Source organism: Panthera leo, chromosome D3, assembly GCF_018350215.1.
Source record: "Panthera leo isolate Ple1 chromosome D3, P.leo_Ple1_pat1.1, whole genome shotgun sequence".
In the NCBI taxonomy this organism is placed as follows: Eukaryota; Metazoa; Chordata; class Mammalia; order Carnivora; family Felidae; genus Panthera; species Panthera leo.
The window spans coordinates 53,502,354-53,522,720 of NC_056690.1; the positions used below are offsets into that span (position 1 = coordinate 53,502,354).

The window sequence follows — 20,367 nt, forward strand, 5'->3', positions numbered from 1 at the left end:
TTAGTGAAAATCATTTACTCTGGATCTAATTTGACTGTATTGGGCTAACCAAAACTGAGTTTCCAAGAACCAGATCCTGAACCTGGATGATCTTCCCCAAGCCTATGGTAATGTCAGACTTGGAGTTCAGACACTGCAATAGTAAGGAAAAGGTTTCTTAATAATGACAAGCAAAAAAAAAAAAAAAAAAAAAAAAAAAGTCATTCATTTCCTATCCTAGTGCTGATTAACCTAGTCATGTCCAGGAGACTGTCTGCCTTCTCTAGTGTGCAGGTTGGGGAGTAGGCAAAACTGTGATGTAGGAACCATCTGCCCTGCTCTAGGCTGCCTGTCTGCTCTCCACTTCCATCAGCCAGGAAAACTGTGATGACGTAAATGCTTCTGTGTCAATTTCAGTTACTATCAGCGCCGATGACTTTTCATTTCAAGGTACATGAAGTCAGAGAGAGAAAAAAAAAACCACCATAAAAACCCTGCCTTCTACTATTAAAGGCAAGACAAGAACCCAGAACTCAGAAAGAGAATGACACACTGCAGAGAAAGGGCCTTCCCTGCACTAAAACAAACCACGGGAAAAGCGGAAGCAGAAGGGAGCCGTCATGTGCTATGTGCGCCTACGCAGGGCAGGCCCAACATCCGTGATCTCACACAGCCCTACGGATGGGCTCTCTGACTCCAAGAAACAAGAACACCAGCAGCAGAGGTACGGGAAACTAACCAAGTCCTATCACTGCTAAATGGGGAGCCAAAAGTTAAGTCCACATTTGCTTGATGTAGAACCCAGGTTTCTCTCTCCCACCACCCCACATGCAAACTTCTGAGTGAGGAAGCACCCAGAGGGCAGGCAAGTGACTCTATATCCTGGCTCCCTGTGAGGACCAAGTGGAGTTAAAGACACTCTTTAGGCTTCTGAGCCCTCTCAGATCCAGGCACAGTAACAGAACTCCCACGTCAATGATATGACTTTGTGAGTCTACTGTATGGCATCAGGAGGACTGCGTATTACTCACATATACATGTATTTATCCAGCTTTGCTGCAAAATGACGCGGCATTTCTCCACAACCGTAATAGTTTCGGTCATTTTCAGGTAGATGATCCACATCGTGGAAGATTACGCAGTCCCAGACGCTGTCTTTCATGGCCTCTTTGAAGCCCACATTGAAGAGCATCGCACGGTTAAAAGGCTGTGTGCCGGTCTTTGCAGAGAAAAACACAAATACGGTCAGCCTTTGTCATCTGGCTTTTTTCTAACTTGTTGATTCAGGGTGAGATAATAATTGTAAATACATCCGAATCAACTACATAAAATGAAATATTTCAGGATCTTCAAATATGCAGATATACTATGTTCTTTCGTGCTTTGGTTCAGAGAAGAAAACACTGTTGTTATCTAGTGTACTGTCAGATCACCAGATTTACAGAATGATGTAATTCATCTTTCTGTTTTATTCCAAATACATCAGAATATAGATCATTTATGACGAGGGAAAAAAAGCCATGAAAAATAATACAGGTTCTATTTTTTAGTGAAGTTTTCCATGTGTGTCAAGTCTAAGAGAAGCAGGAAATGAACTGTGACTCGGCATGCAGTAGCCCTTCTGTTCTAGAACAAGGCCAAAGAGAGCTAAGTCCCTATTGTTAATGCTTACAATAAAGACACAGACATATTCAGAGACGAAAACAGTCGGAACTTATTACACAAAACCCAACTTCTTTATTACAACCATTTTCTTTTATTATTAAGAAAAGTATATTAAAGTTCCCAGGCAACAACCACTTTCTGTTTTTATTATTCTTGCTTATGATAAAGACCAAGAGCACTTTAAGGGACAAGAAAATGGGAACTTATTACACAGAACCCAACTTCTTACAGAATAACCACTTCCCTTTATTTACGAGGAAAGTTTTATTAAGGTGCATCGGCAGTAAAAAGTTTCATTCTACATCTGAGGAAAATTAAAGAGCAATTATCCATGCCTTAGCAATATTTCTCAAAATCATTTCCAAAGACAGCAAAAAAGGACAATGACAGGAACAAATGAGACACACAACATGGTCACCACCAGAGTGCTGCCTCAGGAGTGAGAAATGACGAATTTTTAGTCCCGAGTCCCACACTAACTTGAGGTAACAGAAATCCCTTTACTTTTTACAGCTTCCTTCTTCACCAATGAAAAGGAGAGAACATACAGGAAAGGGAATTAAATTATAAGGTCATTACTGGCACATCAACATCAGCTTGAACAAACTGCTTTCCTTTAAGGTTTTAAAATTTTGCTTTTATTAAATGTGGACATAATATTTAATAGCTTATCATAAAAATAAGTTCATCTTCCAAAAGTAAGGCATTTCCCCTGCTCTAGTAGTTTAAATAGTACTTTTCTCCATATTGCAAGGTAATAAGAGTTCTGATGTTTCCCTGCTTCATTAACTTTAGACGCCGTCCACTGACTTCATACCGTGGTCATTGAAGATTCACACCACCACGCTCACGCCCCTCCATCCGTTTTCCCAATGTAGTTATATAATAATTTTTGGTAAAAGCAATAGTATCTGCATTATTAGGACTGCATAAATATTTCTGGAGTGTTGAGTGAATTAGGATTCCACTTTCTTTTTCAAACTGGGATTAATGACCGTCTTCTGTTTTCTTAGTTTTCTATGTAACTATTATTACTCTGTACAAAAACCTCAATAGATATGTCCTCTACTTATTAGTAATTGATGTAGTTCAAACACATCAAGTCACCTATCAATTCCTTCTCCACCCCCTCAAGCCCGACTCCAGCTCCCACTGCCCTTGATTCTTGCTCCAGTTTGGACTGGTCTGACAACGTGTGACTCTCATCCTAGGACTTTGTTCCCTACATCACCCCTGTTTTGATTTGGCTTTCTCTCTTTGCTAAGGCACACCCTCCAACAGCTTCCTAAGTAAGGATGCATGAAAAAAAAAAATATATATATATATATAGTCAATGAATGCTTGAAAATGCCATCAGTCTACCCTCACACCTGGTTGATGTATGGGCTAGGTAAAAACTTCTAGGTTAAAAAATCAATTTCCCCTAGAATTATAAAGGCATGGCTCAACAATCTTCTAGCTATCAGTGTTACCAAGAAGATTCATAATCACCGGTAATTTTTCCTATAGAACCTTCTCGATATCTTGTCTTTTTAATTTGTATTCTAAAATTTTGAAATAAAATGCTTCACAGCAGGTATTTTATTTGCATACACATGTGAGCCCCTTTAATCCAAAGACATGTCTTTCCTTCTGGGAAATTTTCTTGTATTATTTCTTTGGTCATTTTCTTCCCAGTCCCTCCCCAATTTTTTTCTGCTCTATTTTTCCAGAACTCTGCTCAGCAAGTCTACCACCAAGTGTGAATAGGGAATGCCAAAGGCACTGCACCGGCGCCTCATCTCTGCTCCAGGACGTCTGGGCCTCAGCTGGGGGACCCACTTCCAAGGTGGCTCACTCCCCCAGCCGGCAAGGTGCTGCTGCCAAGATGATGTGGTTTCCTCTCCACAGGGCTGTTCGAGTGTCCTCATAACCTGGTAGCTGGCTTCCCTGAGAAAGTAATCCAAGAGACCAAGGCAGAAGCAGCAAGGTCTTTTATGACCTGCCCTCAAAAGCCACATGCTGTCCTTCTGCAGCTTGGCTGCCCACGCAAGTCAGCCCGTATTCGCTGGAGACCACTCAGGGGCCCAGTTACACAGAGGCAAAATCCCTGCGGGCCATCTTGGAAGTGGTTACCCCCGTGACATTCTGTCCTGATTGATCTTCTTAACTTCTTATGTTTTAGTTCTGTTTTAGGAGTTATTTTCTTAGTGATCTTCCAGCATTCTACATTTTGTTTTAATAATGACATTTTCTTCTACAGTAACTTCCTTATTCTGACTATTCTTCATGATGTCCTATTTTTGCAGATTCGTGATCTTTATTCTCTGTGGATACTGATTATGAGCTTTTGTTGTTCTTTGAAGATTTTATCTGTTCCCTTCACTGTCTCTATTATCTACTCTCCCTCTTGTTGGATCGTATTCCCACCTGGAATCCACTCCCCATTATTCTAGTCAGGGCTGCCCCAACTTCACCTCCTCCGAGAGGCCTTCCCTGAACACTATACAAAAGAACACGTGTCCATGCCCTTACTGCTCTCTTTGCCCTGATCTTTAGCCCCGAGCACCACCTGCCACATCATGAACGATTCACTGCCCATCTCTCCTCACCAGAACGAGAGGCCTTGCCTTGGTTTGTTCCCTGTTGTATCCCTGTTGTTGAATGAATGAAAGGGCTTCATGGAGGTGATAAAGCGATGAGCTGGCCTTTTCCTTTGGAGATGTCTAAGTACAACATCAGGCATCTCCTTTCTGAGGCTAATCTATTTCTCTAATAAAGACACAAGTTATGCTCTGTTGTCAGCTGGAGGGGCTGGGGGGATTTCATTTCTAACTGCTGGCTTCAAAAACCCCAGACAGAGAAAAGGCCTGAGGATCCCCAGGGTCTGTATGCAGACTCACTCAACCCCTCCTGCTTCGAGACCCCACAGCTTGGCTGTGCTGGCACAGTCAGGACTTTGGTGTGGTTTCTCCACAGGATAAACTTTCATTTCTTACAAGACACAACAATCACCTGGCAGCACGAGCAAAGATGAGGAACTGGGAATGTGACTGTTTTGTAATCAAACTTTTTAAATCAATCCCGTGACTTTATGGCCAGTGCTACGGTCCGTCTGTGACATCTCTCAAGTGCCAGGACCTGCAGGAGCTTGTCCAGCAGACTGCCTCCATTCTTGTCACAATCATCCTCAACAGGCATGGGGCTTTGAACATCCCCTGCTTTGCTAAGGGAGTCATCAGTGCTCCATCTACTTCCCGACTTCCAGAAATGTGTTGAAATCTCTCGATGACCATCACTTTGTCCTTCTGGTTTAAAACCTTTTTTTCTTTCACTCTCATTTTTGGTGTTTGGAAAGGAGAAGTGGTAAATATGTGTATAACCTCCCACGTTTAACTGAAGTTCTGAGCCGAACTTCAATTGCTTAGCACTTCTGGGCACCAGTCCAGCAGAAAAGCCACTCTTCTATTTCATATGTGGTAAAGATGTTACTACCTCAAAACCACCCACGATCAACTACGTGGGCTTGAATTAATATCGATCAAGGCAAAAAAAAAAAAAAAATTAAAAAAAAAAAAAAAAAAAAAAAGAAAAAAAGGGGCGCCTGGGTGGCGCAGTCGGTTGAGCGTCCGACTTCAGCCAGGTCACGATCTCGCGGTCCGTGAGTTCGAGCCCCGCGTCAGGCTCTGGGCTGATGGCTCGGAGCCTGGAGCCTGTTTCCGATTCTGTGTGTCCCTCTCTTTCTGCTCCTCCCCCGTTCATGCTCTGTCTCTCTCTGTCCCAAAAATAAATAAAAAACGTTGAAAAAAAAATTTAAAAAAAAAAATATCGATCAAGGCTGAGACTTAGACTTAAGAAGTTTATAAAATATGGATCTTAGCTGCTTTGCAAAGGTTGCTCCATCACACACACACACAAAAACTCAGTGGTTCTGAACTCTCAGAAGAATATCCCTTTACAAACACTGACACTGTGCCCTCTTCGATAGCTCAGCTGGGAGAGTGGAGGTCCGTGAAAACACGGATGCAGACGTCTCACCTCCCAACACATTAAGGAGACTGAAATTTCAATAAAGGAAACTAGCAGTTGGTAAAACTGACCTAGAAGTTTTTACTTATGGCTATCCTGAAAGTAGCTAGAAATTGTGATTTGTTATCAGGTAAAAAAAAAAAAATCCATTTTCGTAGTACAGGTTGTTACATTAAAAAGTACATAAAAGCACATAGATGTACTATATGCATCATCATATGCACAGGAACAAACCTGACAGGGGTAATTTACATACAGGGAAGTATAAGTTCTAATAAATAGCAAGCATTCACAGGGGTAAAAATAGAGGCAAAAAGCTAAGAACAGATCTAAAATAAGCCACAAAGGAGCTGGAAAAACATACTAAATATAATAATCTTAGGAACAAAACTTGAATATTTTCCACACAAAATACCCATAAGAATCTAATAATATAAGCTAGGTCACTTTATGCCTACTGATAAATAAGGAAATACATTTTTAGTCAGGTTTAGTGTGAGTAAAAAGAAGGAGTGTCAGGATAAAATGAGGTTATCAATATCAAGCCCAAAGTAGCCAAATTACAATATATTTGAAATACAAACAAAATGTACATGTTAGAAATGCTACATAGAAATCACTGATAAAATTCAGCAAATGCCCTAGTGTTTGAGAGGTGGGGTGGGGGGAAAGATAAGTTAAGAAATCCAAGATGATACCTTAATATAAAACTAGGTAATGACAGGAATGGAAAAAAACAAAAATATGGCAAATATCTCCAAAGGGTTCAAATAAGACTGAAAGAAATTGTATATATGGAATAGTGAGACATGAAGAATATTTATGGAGAAAAAATTAGCTGATTAATATGAAAAATAATTCAAGAACAACATTTCACCTTAATAGGTAAGACATGATTAAAAATGATAGGAGCATATCAACTGATAAATGGATTAACAAAATGTGGCATATATAATACGCTTAATCCCAAATGAGATTTTACCAAAATATAAAACCAAAGATTCGCCCTAAACTAAACATTTTTAATCCCACCATATCAAAGAGTTCAAGTTCCACTATACTTACCATTCTGAAAAATATTCTCACCTGTTCAATGACATAAAAGGCAAATTCCAGCCTCTGCTTCTGGAGCATTGGAATCAGATGCAAGAAAAAAATTGGGAGATGTTCATGGCGATTCCGGAAAGGAATGAGAACTGCCACCTTTAAAAACAAAATAGTCACATATGTAGATAAATATTGCACAGCAAGCCCTAGAGGTAAAGATAAAAACTGATCCTTAAAAATTTCTGAAAATTTTAAAGTCAAACCTTCATAGATTTTCTCACTAGAGATCCAACAGTGAGAAAAAACAGACCTGGCCTTTGCCTTTGTTCCATTTCCAGTCTTGTGAACCTGGAAGGTGTAAGCGGGTTCTGAGGGCCATTCCTTACATTGTGATATTTATTTATCGTATGGTCACCATGGAAGTCCTAGAAAGACTTCAAAGGCCTGATAAAATCAGGTTTGGGGACGGCAAAGACTACTGTGGAGAGTAGACTGGAGAAAGCCAAAACTCGATTCAGCGAGCTGGTTAAGCCAAGAGGTAATGGAAGCTTGAAATGAGGTGAGGGTGGAGAAGAGAGGTACATGAATTTTTGGAACATGTGAGAAGTGAATTAACAGGACTGGTTTATGGATTGGATATAAGGAGGGTGGGGAAGGGATGTGTCAAGAGTAACTTCTAGGTTTCAAATTAGATCGTAAATAATAAATTCATGACTTTAAAATTGAATTTAAAAGACATTCCACTTGAATATCTACTATCTTACACATGGCTTATTCAGCCTAGAGTTATTTTTGAGAAATATAACAGATATATCATAGAAGTTTCATAATAATATTAGTTATTTTTCATTTAATCAAAATGTAAAATTAAATTTTTGATACATTTTATGTTTTTCAGTGGTAGGATAATACTGAGTTTAAAATGAAATTGATAGTAAAATTACATTAAAATGTTAAGCTTAACAAAGAAAAAGTAATGTAAGCAGTAGAAAACAAAGAAATTCGTCCAAAGAGTTTTTTTTACCTAAAGAACAAAAGAAAAAACACCTATGTGGAAATTAAGTAGTTTTTCAGTAAATCGATGTTTCTCCTAGTGGGAAAGAAAAATTATTGGGGCTCTTAAAAGCAAGACTAAAAAACACCATCTATATATAAAATAGGAATAAATGAATAATTATTAACCACCACTTACTCAAATCCTCTATTTCTTGGATCCAAGATTTGTCATACAAGCTAAATTACCCTACAGTTTAGACTTTGTCCTTGAAAATGATGAAATGTTTTCTAAACATTGCTTTTCTTAGCTAAACTGGCTTTATTATAATTGTGAATTTTCTAATGCAAATTGAAATAAAAACAAATGTTTTGTACAGATTATAAATCCCCAAATCATTAGATTTTCAAAGAACTTAACAGTCAAAATATATCTAATTACAGTATCTATGTGTCACTTTATATTCTGGATTTTAAAATACAGTTTAAACTGGTTATAAGAGAAAACTTTGTAGGAACATTATATCTGGGATTTACTAAAATTTCACCTATACCAAATAATTTTTACTACTGAATGAATAAATGTAAATAATTGAGAGGGCATAGGTTCCGGACCTGGTCCTATTTGTAAAATCAGGTCATGACGTTAGACACAGTCAACAGAAAATAGTAACATTTACTAATGTATTTTACATTACCAGGATAAATAGAGAAATTTTTAAATTATTAAAATAGTTTCATTTTAAAAAACCCACAAAAGATAGTTTAGCAAAACTGAAGATGTCTAAACTAGAATCACCACCACTAGTTTTCCCTAAATGCTGATGAGACAGCAGAAAAAGAGACAATGACTGCTATGACACTGATATTTTCATGTGTGCACTATTTTATTTTCAGTGAGTTGTAAGAACTAAAGAGGTTCTGGTGCCTCTCTGCCAGCCGCACTTTTAATCCCATTCCCTTCTGGTTCACCCGTAAGGTACCTCTTGAATGTAAGGACCACAAGGTTGGAGCAAGGCTAACTCACATCCAAGAGTCTGCCCACCCCCAACATGGCGGCCACTGCTCATTCTACACACATCCCACTGACTGGGGACCTGCTGATGGGTGTCCAGTATTCATTGCTGGCATAGTCACAGAACTCCCAAAACAACACAACTCCCAAGGCAGCTAGGGACCCCTACGTTCACTCTTAGGAGAGCAAATGACTACGAAAAGTAAAAGAAGGGGAAGAAGTCAGATGACAAGAACAAATCCCTACCACTGGCTTTACCAGATGTGAACAATGTGGTAACTTCTGCAGAAGTAAGGGTCAAGCTTGCCCTTCCTCATTCTGAATTTGGCCACAAGGCAGCCGCCTGTGACAATGTAAATGGGCTACAAAAGCAGTTAAGGCGAATTATTTAAAGGAAGATATTTAAAGGAAGAAGCTATTAAGTAGCTGCCGAGTCCACATTAAAGATGGTCCACATTAATTAAATACAATTATGCTGAGTGATGGGTTGAACATATAAGAATAGACAAGGTCGTAGCCTCTAAATCAGCAATTTGTTCAATGAAGCATTTAAAATATCAAGACTTGTGGGTTTTTTTCTTAACCTTACAAGGAAACTGAGAATATTATAAAAGAAAAAACTACCAGTGTCTTGGCAAATTCAAAATAAGCTAAACTGTTGTCTTAATAGCAAATAAATGGCCACATTTTAATGAGACCATTATCAAATATTTTGAACATGCCTAAAGCAAAGTTTTTATTAAAATAAAGCAAAACAGTATCTTAAAAATTCATTTGGCATGTCCCTTCTTGTGGCGGTGGAATGACATTCTCAACAGTTTACAAATTATTGTCTAGAAAACGAAGATCTCAGGGTCCTGCAATAATATATTTAAGGTTCAATAACCTTTGCTTCAGGACATTTCTCACATGTGCCCTAATTTGCTGTGCGAGCCACTCTCCCATTGATGCATCTCCAGTGGAGACAGACAACATCTGGTCGTTATCTTCTGCAAAACAGCACTTCATCTTCACCAATCCCTCCTCGCCACCTCTTGTTCAAGCAAAATTATCCCATTCAGTTTGCTCCCACTTTAAGCCACTAATCTTACTCAATTTATGCACCTACATTTCTTGCTTGCTTATGTGCTCTTATACTCACCATGAGGAGATTAGCAAGAAAAGTGTTTACTACATACATTTTTCCCACTAAGTTTTTGTCCTACTTTCAAACTTCAGGCACACCACCGGCTACAGTGTCCCTAGACGACTCGGCTGCAAACTTGCCTACTTGAGGGGTGCGGTAGCTCTGTGCCACTGACGAAGACGGAACACAGTAGAAGTTGCTGTGCTCTCTCTTCGTCAGTGGTTTCCGGTCCATCATCCTCATCCTCCCCATTTCCAGTGTCTGCGGGAGCTTCTCAAACAGGAGGCACTTGATAAAAAAAAAAAAAAAAAAAATGCAGGTTCTTGTCCCTTTCCACCAATAAAATCAGAATGTCTGAGGACTAAGTTCAAGAATATTCACTTTTACCAAACACCTGGGTAGTTCTGAAATAGATGCTAAGACTCATCTTTGAGGACTAGATATGGAACCCTGCCTCTGAGCAGACACCCACAGCAGGCAGCTGCCTGCTTCTTTAAGCCTTTAGGCTTTAGACCTCCAGTTCAGACCTCCACCTGACCCCTGCATGGAAAAGCAAGGTCATAGGTGAACACTTCACCTTTTAATGTCCAGAAAAGCATTATCATCTTCCTCTTCCAAACCCCTTTAGAAATAAGCTTGCCTGTATAAGGCCTCCAATCTGTGCTCCAACCCGTTTTCCACGGGAACCTATAGTGTTCAAAATACGTGAGAATTGCTGAAATCACTCGGTTTCAAAGATCTCAGTTCCAATTAATTGGCCATTAATGAACTTAGTTGTTTTTTTTTTTAAAGAAAAAGAACCTCAAATATTAAGAATCAAGTTGGTAGCAGACGTTTAACATAAATCTAGTAATTCCTTCTTTCCCTCTCTCTCAACTCTGTTCCAAGATTAGAATGGGACATCATTAGAATGTAAACAGGTTGGGGGCAGGGAGAGAAGGGGAATGCCCTTAATTAGTTAAACACGGCAAGTACCAGTCACCTCTGAATCATGTCCAAATCTCTTCTCATACTTTTAGCTGCAGAGCTCAGAACCAGAAACTGTATTCTGAGAAGGGTTTGCATCAAGTTGAAATAACAACAGCATTACCATACGGTTCCTAAATAAAATAAGCTTATTTTTAGATCCTTGAATTAGCTTGCTCTTGGGAACTCCACTTTCAATATTGTTACCTAGTCATTCACACGGAGTTTATAGTCTACTAAAATCTTTAAATAGAACTACTTGTGTGTGATATACTTTTCTCCCAGAAAGTGAGAAGAAGAAAGCAAACCATAAAATTTAAAATCCAATGTCTGATATAGACCAATCAATGAAGGAAGAACAAGAACACTAAATGTTCCCAATCCCAAATTACTCTACCACAGTGCACAATGCACATCTAAGCAGTATGCTGTACCCCACCTACACACGTCAGAAGACCAACCTCTATGCTACCCCACAGCTGTTGAGATTAATGATGCTTTTTTCTCTTATTAGCATTCAACATACTCATCACCCAAGAAAAATAATTTATTTGCCCAGGATCTGTTTTAAAAGTAGAATTGTGTAAATTAGGTCCTATTTTGTATACAAATGTGAGAAAAATCAATCATGAAATATGAAGATTCATTTATTAACGGAGTCTGACCAGACAACTGTAAAATAAATGATTTGCCAAAATTTGTACTGGAATCCATTTAAGTAGTTTCACAACTTCTTTGAGGCAAAAAAAAAAAAAAAAAAACAAAAACACCCTAACATTTATTTAATAATTTAGAGCAAAGCTCTCTCTCCCTCTCCCTCTCTGCCCTTCCCCTGCTCATGCTCTCTCTTCCAAAATAAATAAATAAACTTAAAAAAAAAATGTAACAAGACATTTATTTGTCTTGTAACCTCAATTCAGCAAAACTGGGTTTAGTGCTTACCTTACACAAGATAATATAGTGTTATCTGGTGTTAGAGATGCAGATAGAAATAACACACTTCCCCAACACAAAGAGTTCAAGGCCAATTAAGTCAGAGCACTTTTATCTACATTCTCCTTCACAGCAGTGATTTTTCTTTGTACCAAAAGACAAATATTTTAGCAAAATACTAATATTCAAAAGAGGAACTGAAAACTTTTCCCAAATTAAGGCTATATCACAATCCTCCAGGATATAACTATTGATTCAATCCTCTGTAGTTTTCACCTGAATTCTGTAAATGCTATTTCCTACTCAAACATAACCACCTTACAGGAACATATATATATATATATATATGCACCCACTCGCAAATTTCACAGTACTGTGAGCAACTCTGATTTAAATCAGGGTTTACAACTGATTTTAAACCGCAGAGGCAGACCATTCCCTTAGAGTTTTTCAAACAAAACATTAAGTAGAAGTCTGACAAGTCAAAAAGATAAAAAGCTTGTGCTCTGCCTTCTGAAACAGAGGTGAAGAACCCAAAGTTCTCCTTTTTGTGTCCCACTGTGACCTGCAAGCAGCCTCTTGAGGATGCTGAGACTCTAGGAACACCCCAGTGTGAGACCCAACTGGAAGTCACAGTTCCAGGACTCGGTAGGGCCATGCCTACAGGTGACAATGAGCATTGCGGACAGCAGCAGGAGGCAGAAAAGTCAGAGCCTCTGCCCATTCCAAACAGAATGGTGACAAAAAAATCTGTTTTCCAAGCCAATCTCAAATGAGGCATTTACTACCAGGATCTCCAAGAGACAACGCACGAGCACACATTTTGTATATACGCAGAGGTGTGGTTACAGCCTTCCCAGGCAACACTATTAAATCCTATCTGAACTGTCAATACCTATACATTAAATACAAAAATTCTGTTGCCTTACATTTTCAAGACAAATATATTTCACTATATATTCTGAATCAAGCACACTTTTCCTCAAATGCACAGTAACAATTATATTACTTATGAAAAAATTTACCTCACCTTCCATCTGGGTTTACAGTCTTTAGGCCTCCAGTGACCTCCTGGCTCAATATCTAAATCCTTGGAGAAGAGTTGATGAATTTCATCAAAACTGATTTCACTTACATTGACATTGAGGAATCCCCCTAGAAGGTCAAACACGTGAAGAATTGTTTTAATACGAAGCAAGACAAACAACAATCGGTAGGGCTGATGGCATAACTTAGTTGCCAGGACAGTACAGTTTATTCCTGTTATCACCACATGATTGTTAGTATCATTCCCTTTCAGTTTTAGTTTGGATGATAAATTATAAAATCACTCCACTATCTTTGGTAAATCAGCCAAAGATAAGAGAAATCAAATTGTTTAATACAGCAAATATTTTTAATATTCTTTGGGAAACGTTTGCACGTCATTACAGATTAGCTTATTATTGTAATTTGACAATTTAGTCACATATTTTAAAACTACTTTTAATTTCCACATAGTCAACCTAGGTAGCACGAGAGCACAGACTGTAAGTGTTAATTAAGCGGTTAGATTGGCAGGAAACCGCCAAATCCTACCTTCTGCGTACTGGGGACACTATTTAACTTCTCTGTGCCTCAGCCTCCTTCTTTGCAAAAGCAGATGGTAACACCTGCCTCCCCGTGTGGTTGTGTCCACTAGATGAAACAGTGCCGTGAGAAGGATCAAGCAACAGCATCAACCACAAAGGTACACACTCAATATACGTTAGCTGTTCCTACTGTCCTCTACTGACATTTAAGAGAGAGAATTTGCAAACACAACTTAAGCAATTTATATTTGTAGCACCTACCCAGTATCCCCTTGATTTGCAAAACTGGAAAACTACAGGCTTTTAAGATATTCCTGGCCTACCAGGCACTCACTTTCTGAGTTAACGAATATCTTACTGGAGGTGTTTTTACTACTAGCTTTTCTGTTGTGTACCACTGAAATGACAAAAGACTCTTGGGTGGAAAGTCATTTCCATTAACTCAGTCGGAAACAGAACTGAGAACTAACAGAACTAAATTAGGTCTAACCTCTTCATCTCATAAAATACATACCAACAAATGAGGTTTCCCATTTCAGGTCGTCTGAGCCTGACTGGCCATGACTCCACATATAAAACCTTCAATTCCTCTTTGAGAGAGCCCTCTCCTTTCCTCCTGTCGTTCTGTATCCTAAGGTTTCACAACTGTGTCTCTTCCCCTCCCTCCCTTCCTCCTAACTAGGCAGGAGTATCAGTAGCTTCCATTAAACACTCAGGCATGCCAGCGAGAAGCATTGTAAAAACCAGATGCCAGGTGTCTGGGCGGCTCAGCCGGTTAAGCATTTGACTCTTGGTTTTGGCTCAGGTCTGATCTAACGGTTTTGTGAGTTCGAGCCTCAGCGTCGGGCTCTGCGCTGACAGTGCAGAGCCTGCTTGGGATTCTCTCTCTCTGCCCCTCCCCACTCATGCTGTCTCTCTCTCAAAATAAATAAACTTTAAAAAAAAAATTTTTTTTAAATAAAAATTAAATAAAATACAAATGTCTACATTTCAAAGGGTAAGCTGGGGGAGAAAAGTGCAACCTTCTAATGTCTGCCAGTTCTCCTGACTACATCTGTGGCCTTTTACCCTGCCTTTTGGGTGGTAAGATATGCAAAGTAGCTAATCTTAGAAAGATGAGGCTTACCTAAAAGGAAAGAGTAACGTATGAACTCAAAGAGAAAGGGGAGGTTCACAGCGTAAGACTGATCAATATAAGTACCAGCTCAGCTGACAAAGACTGAATCTACCACTGTAATCAAATAAAATTCACACAAACAAATCTGATGCACTTAATGGTATGCATGATTGCTAAAATGATAGTCATTATAAATAATAGGCAGTTCATATGAGTAACTGAGGCTGGTATTCTATATGCACTGTTAAACCAATTTTTTTGGCCTTTTTTCCAGCTTGACTGCTTTAACAGCTGTAATCATCATTACTGTCAGCAGGGCCCTCCAGTCTCATTTGCTGTTGCGTTTTCATCTCAAACACACAGGCACTGGCAAACGAAGAGGCAAGTCTTACGTCTCTCTTCTCAATGGGCGGGGCCTCCGGTGCCCACCACTTAACCATCTCTAATGCATGAGGCATCCAGAGTCCAACCTCCCTTCTGCCTGCCCCCCACGCACCGTCCTCAGAGTCCCTCAGCTGCCTTCCTATGCGCTTGCTGCTCTTTCCTCTGAAATCTTAATCTCATACTGGCTGAAGGCCAAAGACAACCCAGTGGCATGAAGTTGTCATGCCAGTGGTCACAGCAACAGTACTATTTTGGGGGTGAGGGGGGACGGATGGTAAGGGACAGGCCTCCAAGATAGGATGGCCACTACTGGGAACAGTAAAAGCGTGATCCGAAAGAGGAGAGGAAGAAGAAGCACAAAATTAGTGGGGTGGAGTGCAATGAGACAAACAACTCTTTTTTCTGAGCTGCTGCCTCGGCATTTCAAAGTATGATAACCATACTCACACCCAGAGTCTCACCAGTGAGATAAGAATGCAACTTTAGGATTCCTGCCATCACTTCCTCCTTTGCTTTTCCCCAGGGCACCTTTTAAAATAATCACTTAGAGTTAAGCCCACCAAAAAGTTAAGTGACCTCTGCCCCAACCACCCTGTAAGTGATAGTTGCTCTCTCTCCTGCTCATTCAACCTGGAACAGAGGACTGCCCTTCCCCCAGCTCACCGAGCCCCCTTGCTTCTGGGATCTGGAAGTAATTAAATCTTGTGACTCGACTTCCTTTGTGTGGGTGTGCTGAAACTGTAACTCCAGTCAAAATGACTCCCTGGGTTTCATTTCCCCAAAGTGGGAGCTCAGATGCTGAGGGAGCGCCTGCCTGCCCCATGTGGGTGGCATCTGGGTATTCTTAATTCAATATACCAGTTCTGCTTCTCAACACAACCGGTGATAATGATGGGATCGTGGGTGCAGTGTGTACCCCCATACAATGCCCTGGAGCTACAAATGGCTTACTAACTTCCTCTCCCAGACCACTCAGTCTCCCTGGGAAGGAACCCACTGCTTGCTGGCAGTCTGTGGCACTGTTTTTGCACGGCTGCGTACTGTTCACAAATCCCCACCCTAAATTGTCGATGCAGTGAAAGGCAGACTCCCCTGAAAAGCTGACCACCAGCAGGCTCCAGTCAGCAGTAGGTGTGTTTCCCACTAGTCCCTAAACAAGTCCCTGCTGTGTGCCAGGTCTGGAGGTAATCTGCAATACTCACATGCAAGAGTCCCAGCACCGGGCCAAGGTGAGCTAGTGGAAATAGCAGGACCCTGCCGCCTTTCCCCAGGCAGGGGCAGTGGACAGGGCAGGGCAGTGGCAGGGACACGGAAGGGAGTTCTCTTAGATTAGTGCCACAGGTGTGGCTGGCTGCTGGGCCCACGCTGTTGGTGGCTGGGACTAGGGTGTTGAGCTTGGAAAGCCAGCCCTAACACATGAGAGAGGTGACTCTACCAGGGGTATCACGGACCTCTGGGTGGACACAATGCTGAGGTCAACAACCTCCTATGCTGCCACAATGCTTGCTGCTGTCGCAAATCACCCCCCCCAACCCCATGGGATGTCAGGAGTCCCATCCTTGGTGTGGTACAGCAGGACACATTCTCGCCACAAAAGCAGGGCCCCTGAACACACGGTACCGGCTCCTCCCAAGTTCCCAGTGGAGGTTGAAAAACCACTAGACATTTGTAAGACCCCTGCTCAGATGGCCTGTTCGGTACCGAACAGCGTGGCATATCAACACGCCTAATCACCGGTGCTATGTTCCTGAGGCTTGGGAGCTTTCCCCAGTACATCAGCTACTGCTGCACTGGTGGAGGGGAACCCCGACCACTTGGAGGGTTGGTTGGAACAACCTAGAAAGGCAGGTGTGGCAGCACGAGTCCGGGAAGGGGCAACCTCCATCCCAGGTGTCCCCTGTCGCTATCCTCCCAACCAAAACGCCCAACCACCAGGGTGAAAAGAAATGGGAGACAAGTTACTTATACAGAATAGAAATGCAAGGGTTTTCTAGAAAAATCTGCCCATAGGAAGGGGGAGAAGGGTGCAAATTGGCTCTTACAGGTCTTTGGAACTGGCTCTGAACTGTTGGTTACAGTGGCTGAGATGCGTGTCCTGGCCAGACTGGCCAAAGTCCTCAAAATTCATAACTTGTACCAAAAAAACAACCCAAGGTATTGAGGGCCTGTTTTATTACAGACACCCTGGAGGAGCCTCTGGACTTGTCACCACAACGACAGCACTCCCAAATGCATCGAGCCACCAGGGCAAGAGATGCAGACAAAAACAGGAATAGACTCTCAGGAAGAGACCTCCCCCACAAGCCTCCGGAGTCCACAGAGATGAGAGGAAGAAGCTGCCTCACCGGATGTGTGTTTCTATGGCTTGGCACCAGGCCTGTCCGTCCATCACAGTTATTACAGCCCGGGTTCCCTGCGCGTAGACAAGCCTAGATGAAGCATGCCTCCGCTTATATAAAATTGGGATGGGCTAATGGGCATGCTTCCACGGACCCCCTTGGCCACTTCCAACCCAGAGGGTGCCCTCGGGGCCAGAATCTAAGGAGTTCTTCTTAAAGCACCCCCACCCAATTATAAGGCCATACTGTTACAATTCACAGCAATGTTAGATATGGCATAATAGGCATTAGACCACATTAATGCTGTAGCTAGACATGAAAAAGATAATTTTCCTGAAGCCCAAATCTTGTTTGCCAGTAAAGGCAAATGGCCCCTCTCCCCCCTTCAGCCAGGAACCCAACAGAGGGCCCCCGGAGATATTAGGGCTTCCAGGCCCCTTCTCAGTCCCCATGGAGGAGTGGCACCTCAACTCAGCTCACTCTCTCATTAGATGACCAAAGGTCCCTCTGTGTGAGTGGTTCTGGACATCACGGGCCCCTAATCCAGGACAGCTCAAATACAAGCCGGAAGTCTTTGCTCAGGCACTGTGGGCTCTTCAAGAGACCACCGGCCCACCTGGAAGGCAAATGTCGTTACCGCTTGGAATGTCCCAGCCCTGGCACCAGGATCTGGGCTCCCAAACTCTGACCTCTGAGAGTAGAAGTTGCCAAGGCCTCTGCCCTAGGGACCCAGCAACTCCCCAGAGCTTGTCTCTCTTCTGGGAGGGACAATTACCCATACAGTTCCCTAATTATCCACTAGGACACACAAAATAGACAATCCTCCTATTCAAGTCTTCTGACAGTCTTAAATATTTTTTATACAATAGGCAGAAATCACAGCTTATTTTGAGGGCTGCTAGAATTGCCAGACATCTTACCAGGCTCAACAAAGGCTGTTCCCGAGTTAGTGGCCTACGAAGCTAAAATATTGATCCTGCCCCCATCTGACCAGCAAAAGGCTCTCCCTATACGCCCCTGTGGCTTGCCTGACCTCTGTCCATGGTGCTCAACTGCTCTCATGCAGGACATTTTGCAGTACACTATGTGATGCTTGGCAGGAGCCCCCACCGCCTTTTATAATCCTCCGTATCTGCCCAGGAACCAACACCACATGGATGCTTATGATCTACACCCTGTCCCAAGGAGAACCACTCCTGTGGCCTTGGGCCTCAATGCCCAACCATCCAGGAGGGACTTCCAACTTACTTTAGCTTCCCTGATTAAGCAGTTAGTGTCCACTGTGGGTCCAATGCCCTGGGGCTGTCATAGATACGTGGCTCTCCATATGTGCACTTCTTCCCTCAACCTCCAATGCATTTGCCTCCGCGCCAGCCCCCACGAGTCCTGTCTATTCCTACCAGCGTACTTCAGTCTCCCTGGAGCTACCCTTACACATCGCTGAACAGGACCCGCCAATCCGTATCTCTGCCCCCTCACGTGAAAAGGAAACAGTATTCAACCCCATTATATTGGGCACAGGTCTGCTGTTATCCCTCACTGGGACTGGGCTAGCTGCCACCCCACTAGGCACACAACAACAAATTATTAAGATAAACAGCAACCTGTCAGCCACCCTGCCAAACACACTGGACTGTTACACCAAAGCCCAGCCCTGATGCAGCAGACAGTTTTGGGTAACCGTTTAGTTTTAGATTATCTACTGGCCAGGGAAGAAGCTATATGTGCTGTAAAGGGCCCGTCTGCTGCATGAATATTAATAATTCTGGAAACATTCAGACACATTTACAAAAGATAGCCCAACAGGTATATGTATTCCATCATCTTACCCAAGTTTTTAATCAAATACCTACCTTAACCTTATCCAAGGGCTTTGGTTTATTTTCTTTGCTGGACCTCAACAAATGGAGAGGGTCATTACAAACAGCATTTCCAATTGTTGTCTATAGATATTGCTGACTGGCATTTTTGCTTTGCTTAGGTGCTTCATGTGCTGGATGACCAAAACCCTGCCAGTGGCTTGTAATACCTCCACCGTTCAGATAGTGCCTATGATTTTCCCTAAAGATTAATGCCTAGGCATCACGGGGTCAGTTGCGATGAGAAAAACAACTATTGTTCTTCTGCAAAAACAACTTTGTTTTTCTGAGTTGCTGCCTAGGCATTTCACACTATGATAACCCTGCTCACACCCAGAGTCTGTCACTTAGATAAGGACTTGAGTTTAGGATTTCCGCCATAAATTTCTGCTTTGCTTTTGTCAGGGCATCTTTTAAAATAATCACTTAGAGTTAAGCCCACCAAAAAGTTAAGTGACCTCTGTCCCAACCATCCTATAAGTGATAGGTGCCGGCTACCTTTCTCTATCTCCTGCTCATTCAACCTGGAACAGAAGACTGCCCTTCCCCCAGCTCACTGAGCCCCCCTGCTTCTGGAATCTGTCATTAAACCCTATGACTCTGTTTCCTGTGTATGGGTGTACTGAAACTGTAACTCCAGTCAAAATGACTGCCTGAATTTCATTTCCCCAAAAGTGGGAGCTCAGATGCTGAGGGACTACCTGCCTACCCCATGTGAATGGCTTGTGCTAACCTCATCCAGCGGGTCATAATCTGCATATTCCTTTTTTTTTTTTTTTAATGTTTACTTATTTATTTGAGAGAGAGAGAGAGAGAGAGAGAGAGAGAGAGAGAGAGAGAATCCCAAGCAAGCTCCATGCTGTCAGCACAGAGCCCGATGTGGGCTGTGATCTCAGCCACGAACCCTGAGATCATGATCTGAGCTAAGATCAAGAGTTAGACGCTTAAATGACTGAGCCACTCAGGCGCCCCTAATCTGCATATTCTTAATTCAATACACCAGCTCACTTCTCAACACAAGGTGTTAGGGGAAAGATGCCATGCACAGAAAGTGAAGGGAAAAGGGAACATTACAGAGAATGGCCGGGAAGAGGCACGAAGCAGAAGAACTACTGGTGACAAGGTTTCCAAACGATCCTCAGTAGAAAAACATCTCTCAGGGAGACTTGGGGTCCTCCCACCACTGCACCCACTGAAGTGACTGTCACCTCCTTTACATACTGGATGTCCCCTTGAGGTTTCACTCAAAGAAGCATTCCAGTGCTTTAAAACCAGAAGAGGATAAAACTTTCTCTACGTGTAAAAACGTAAGCAATCAGCCAGACTAGACCCCCTTTACTTCACTTGTTGAGATGCCAAGGGCAA

At 42.0% G+C, this 20,367-nt stretch overlaps 1 protein-coding gene across 9 annotated transcripts in view; it reads right to left on the reverse strand.

Moving 5' to 3' along the window:
• Positions 1-20,367, reverse strand: part of B4GALT6 (beta-1,4-galactosyltransferase 6) — a 97,366-nt gene that overhangs the window by 37,235 nt on the left and 39,764 nt on the right. For 6 of the 9 annotated variants that reach the window (XM_042910317.1, XM_042910315.1, XM_042910316.1 and 3 more), the window contains exons 4-6: positions 12,763-12,887; positions 6,739-6,855; positions 1,011-1,198 (exon numbers count right to left, since the gene is read on the reverse strand). In XM_042910317.1, coding sequence (XP_042766251.1) covers positions 1,011-1,198; positions 6,739-6,855; positions 12,763-12,887 — 430 coding nt within the window. Of the gene's footprint in view, positions 1-1,010; positions 1,199-6,738; positions 6,856-12,762; positions 12,888-16,006; positions 16,458-20,367 lie in introns of those variants that run through there. The other 3 variants (XM_042910320.1, XM_042910322.1, XM_042910321.1) reach the window with 3 other exon arrangements.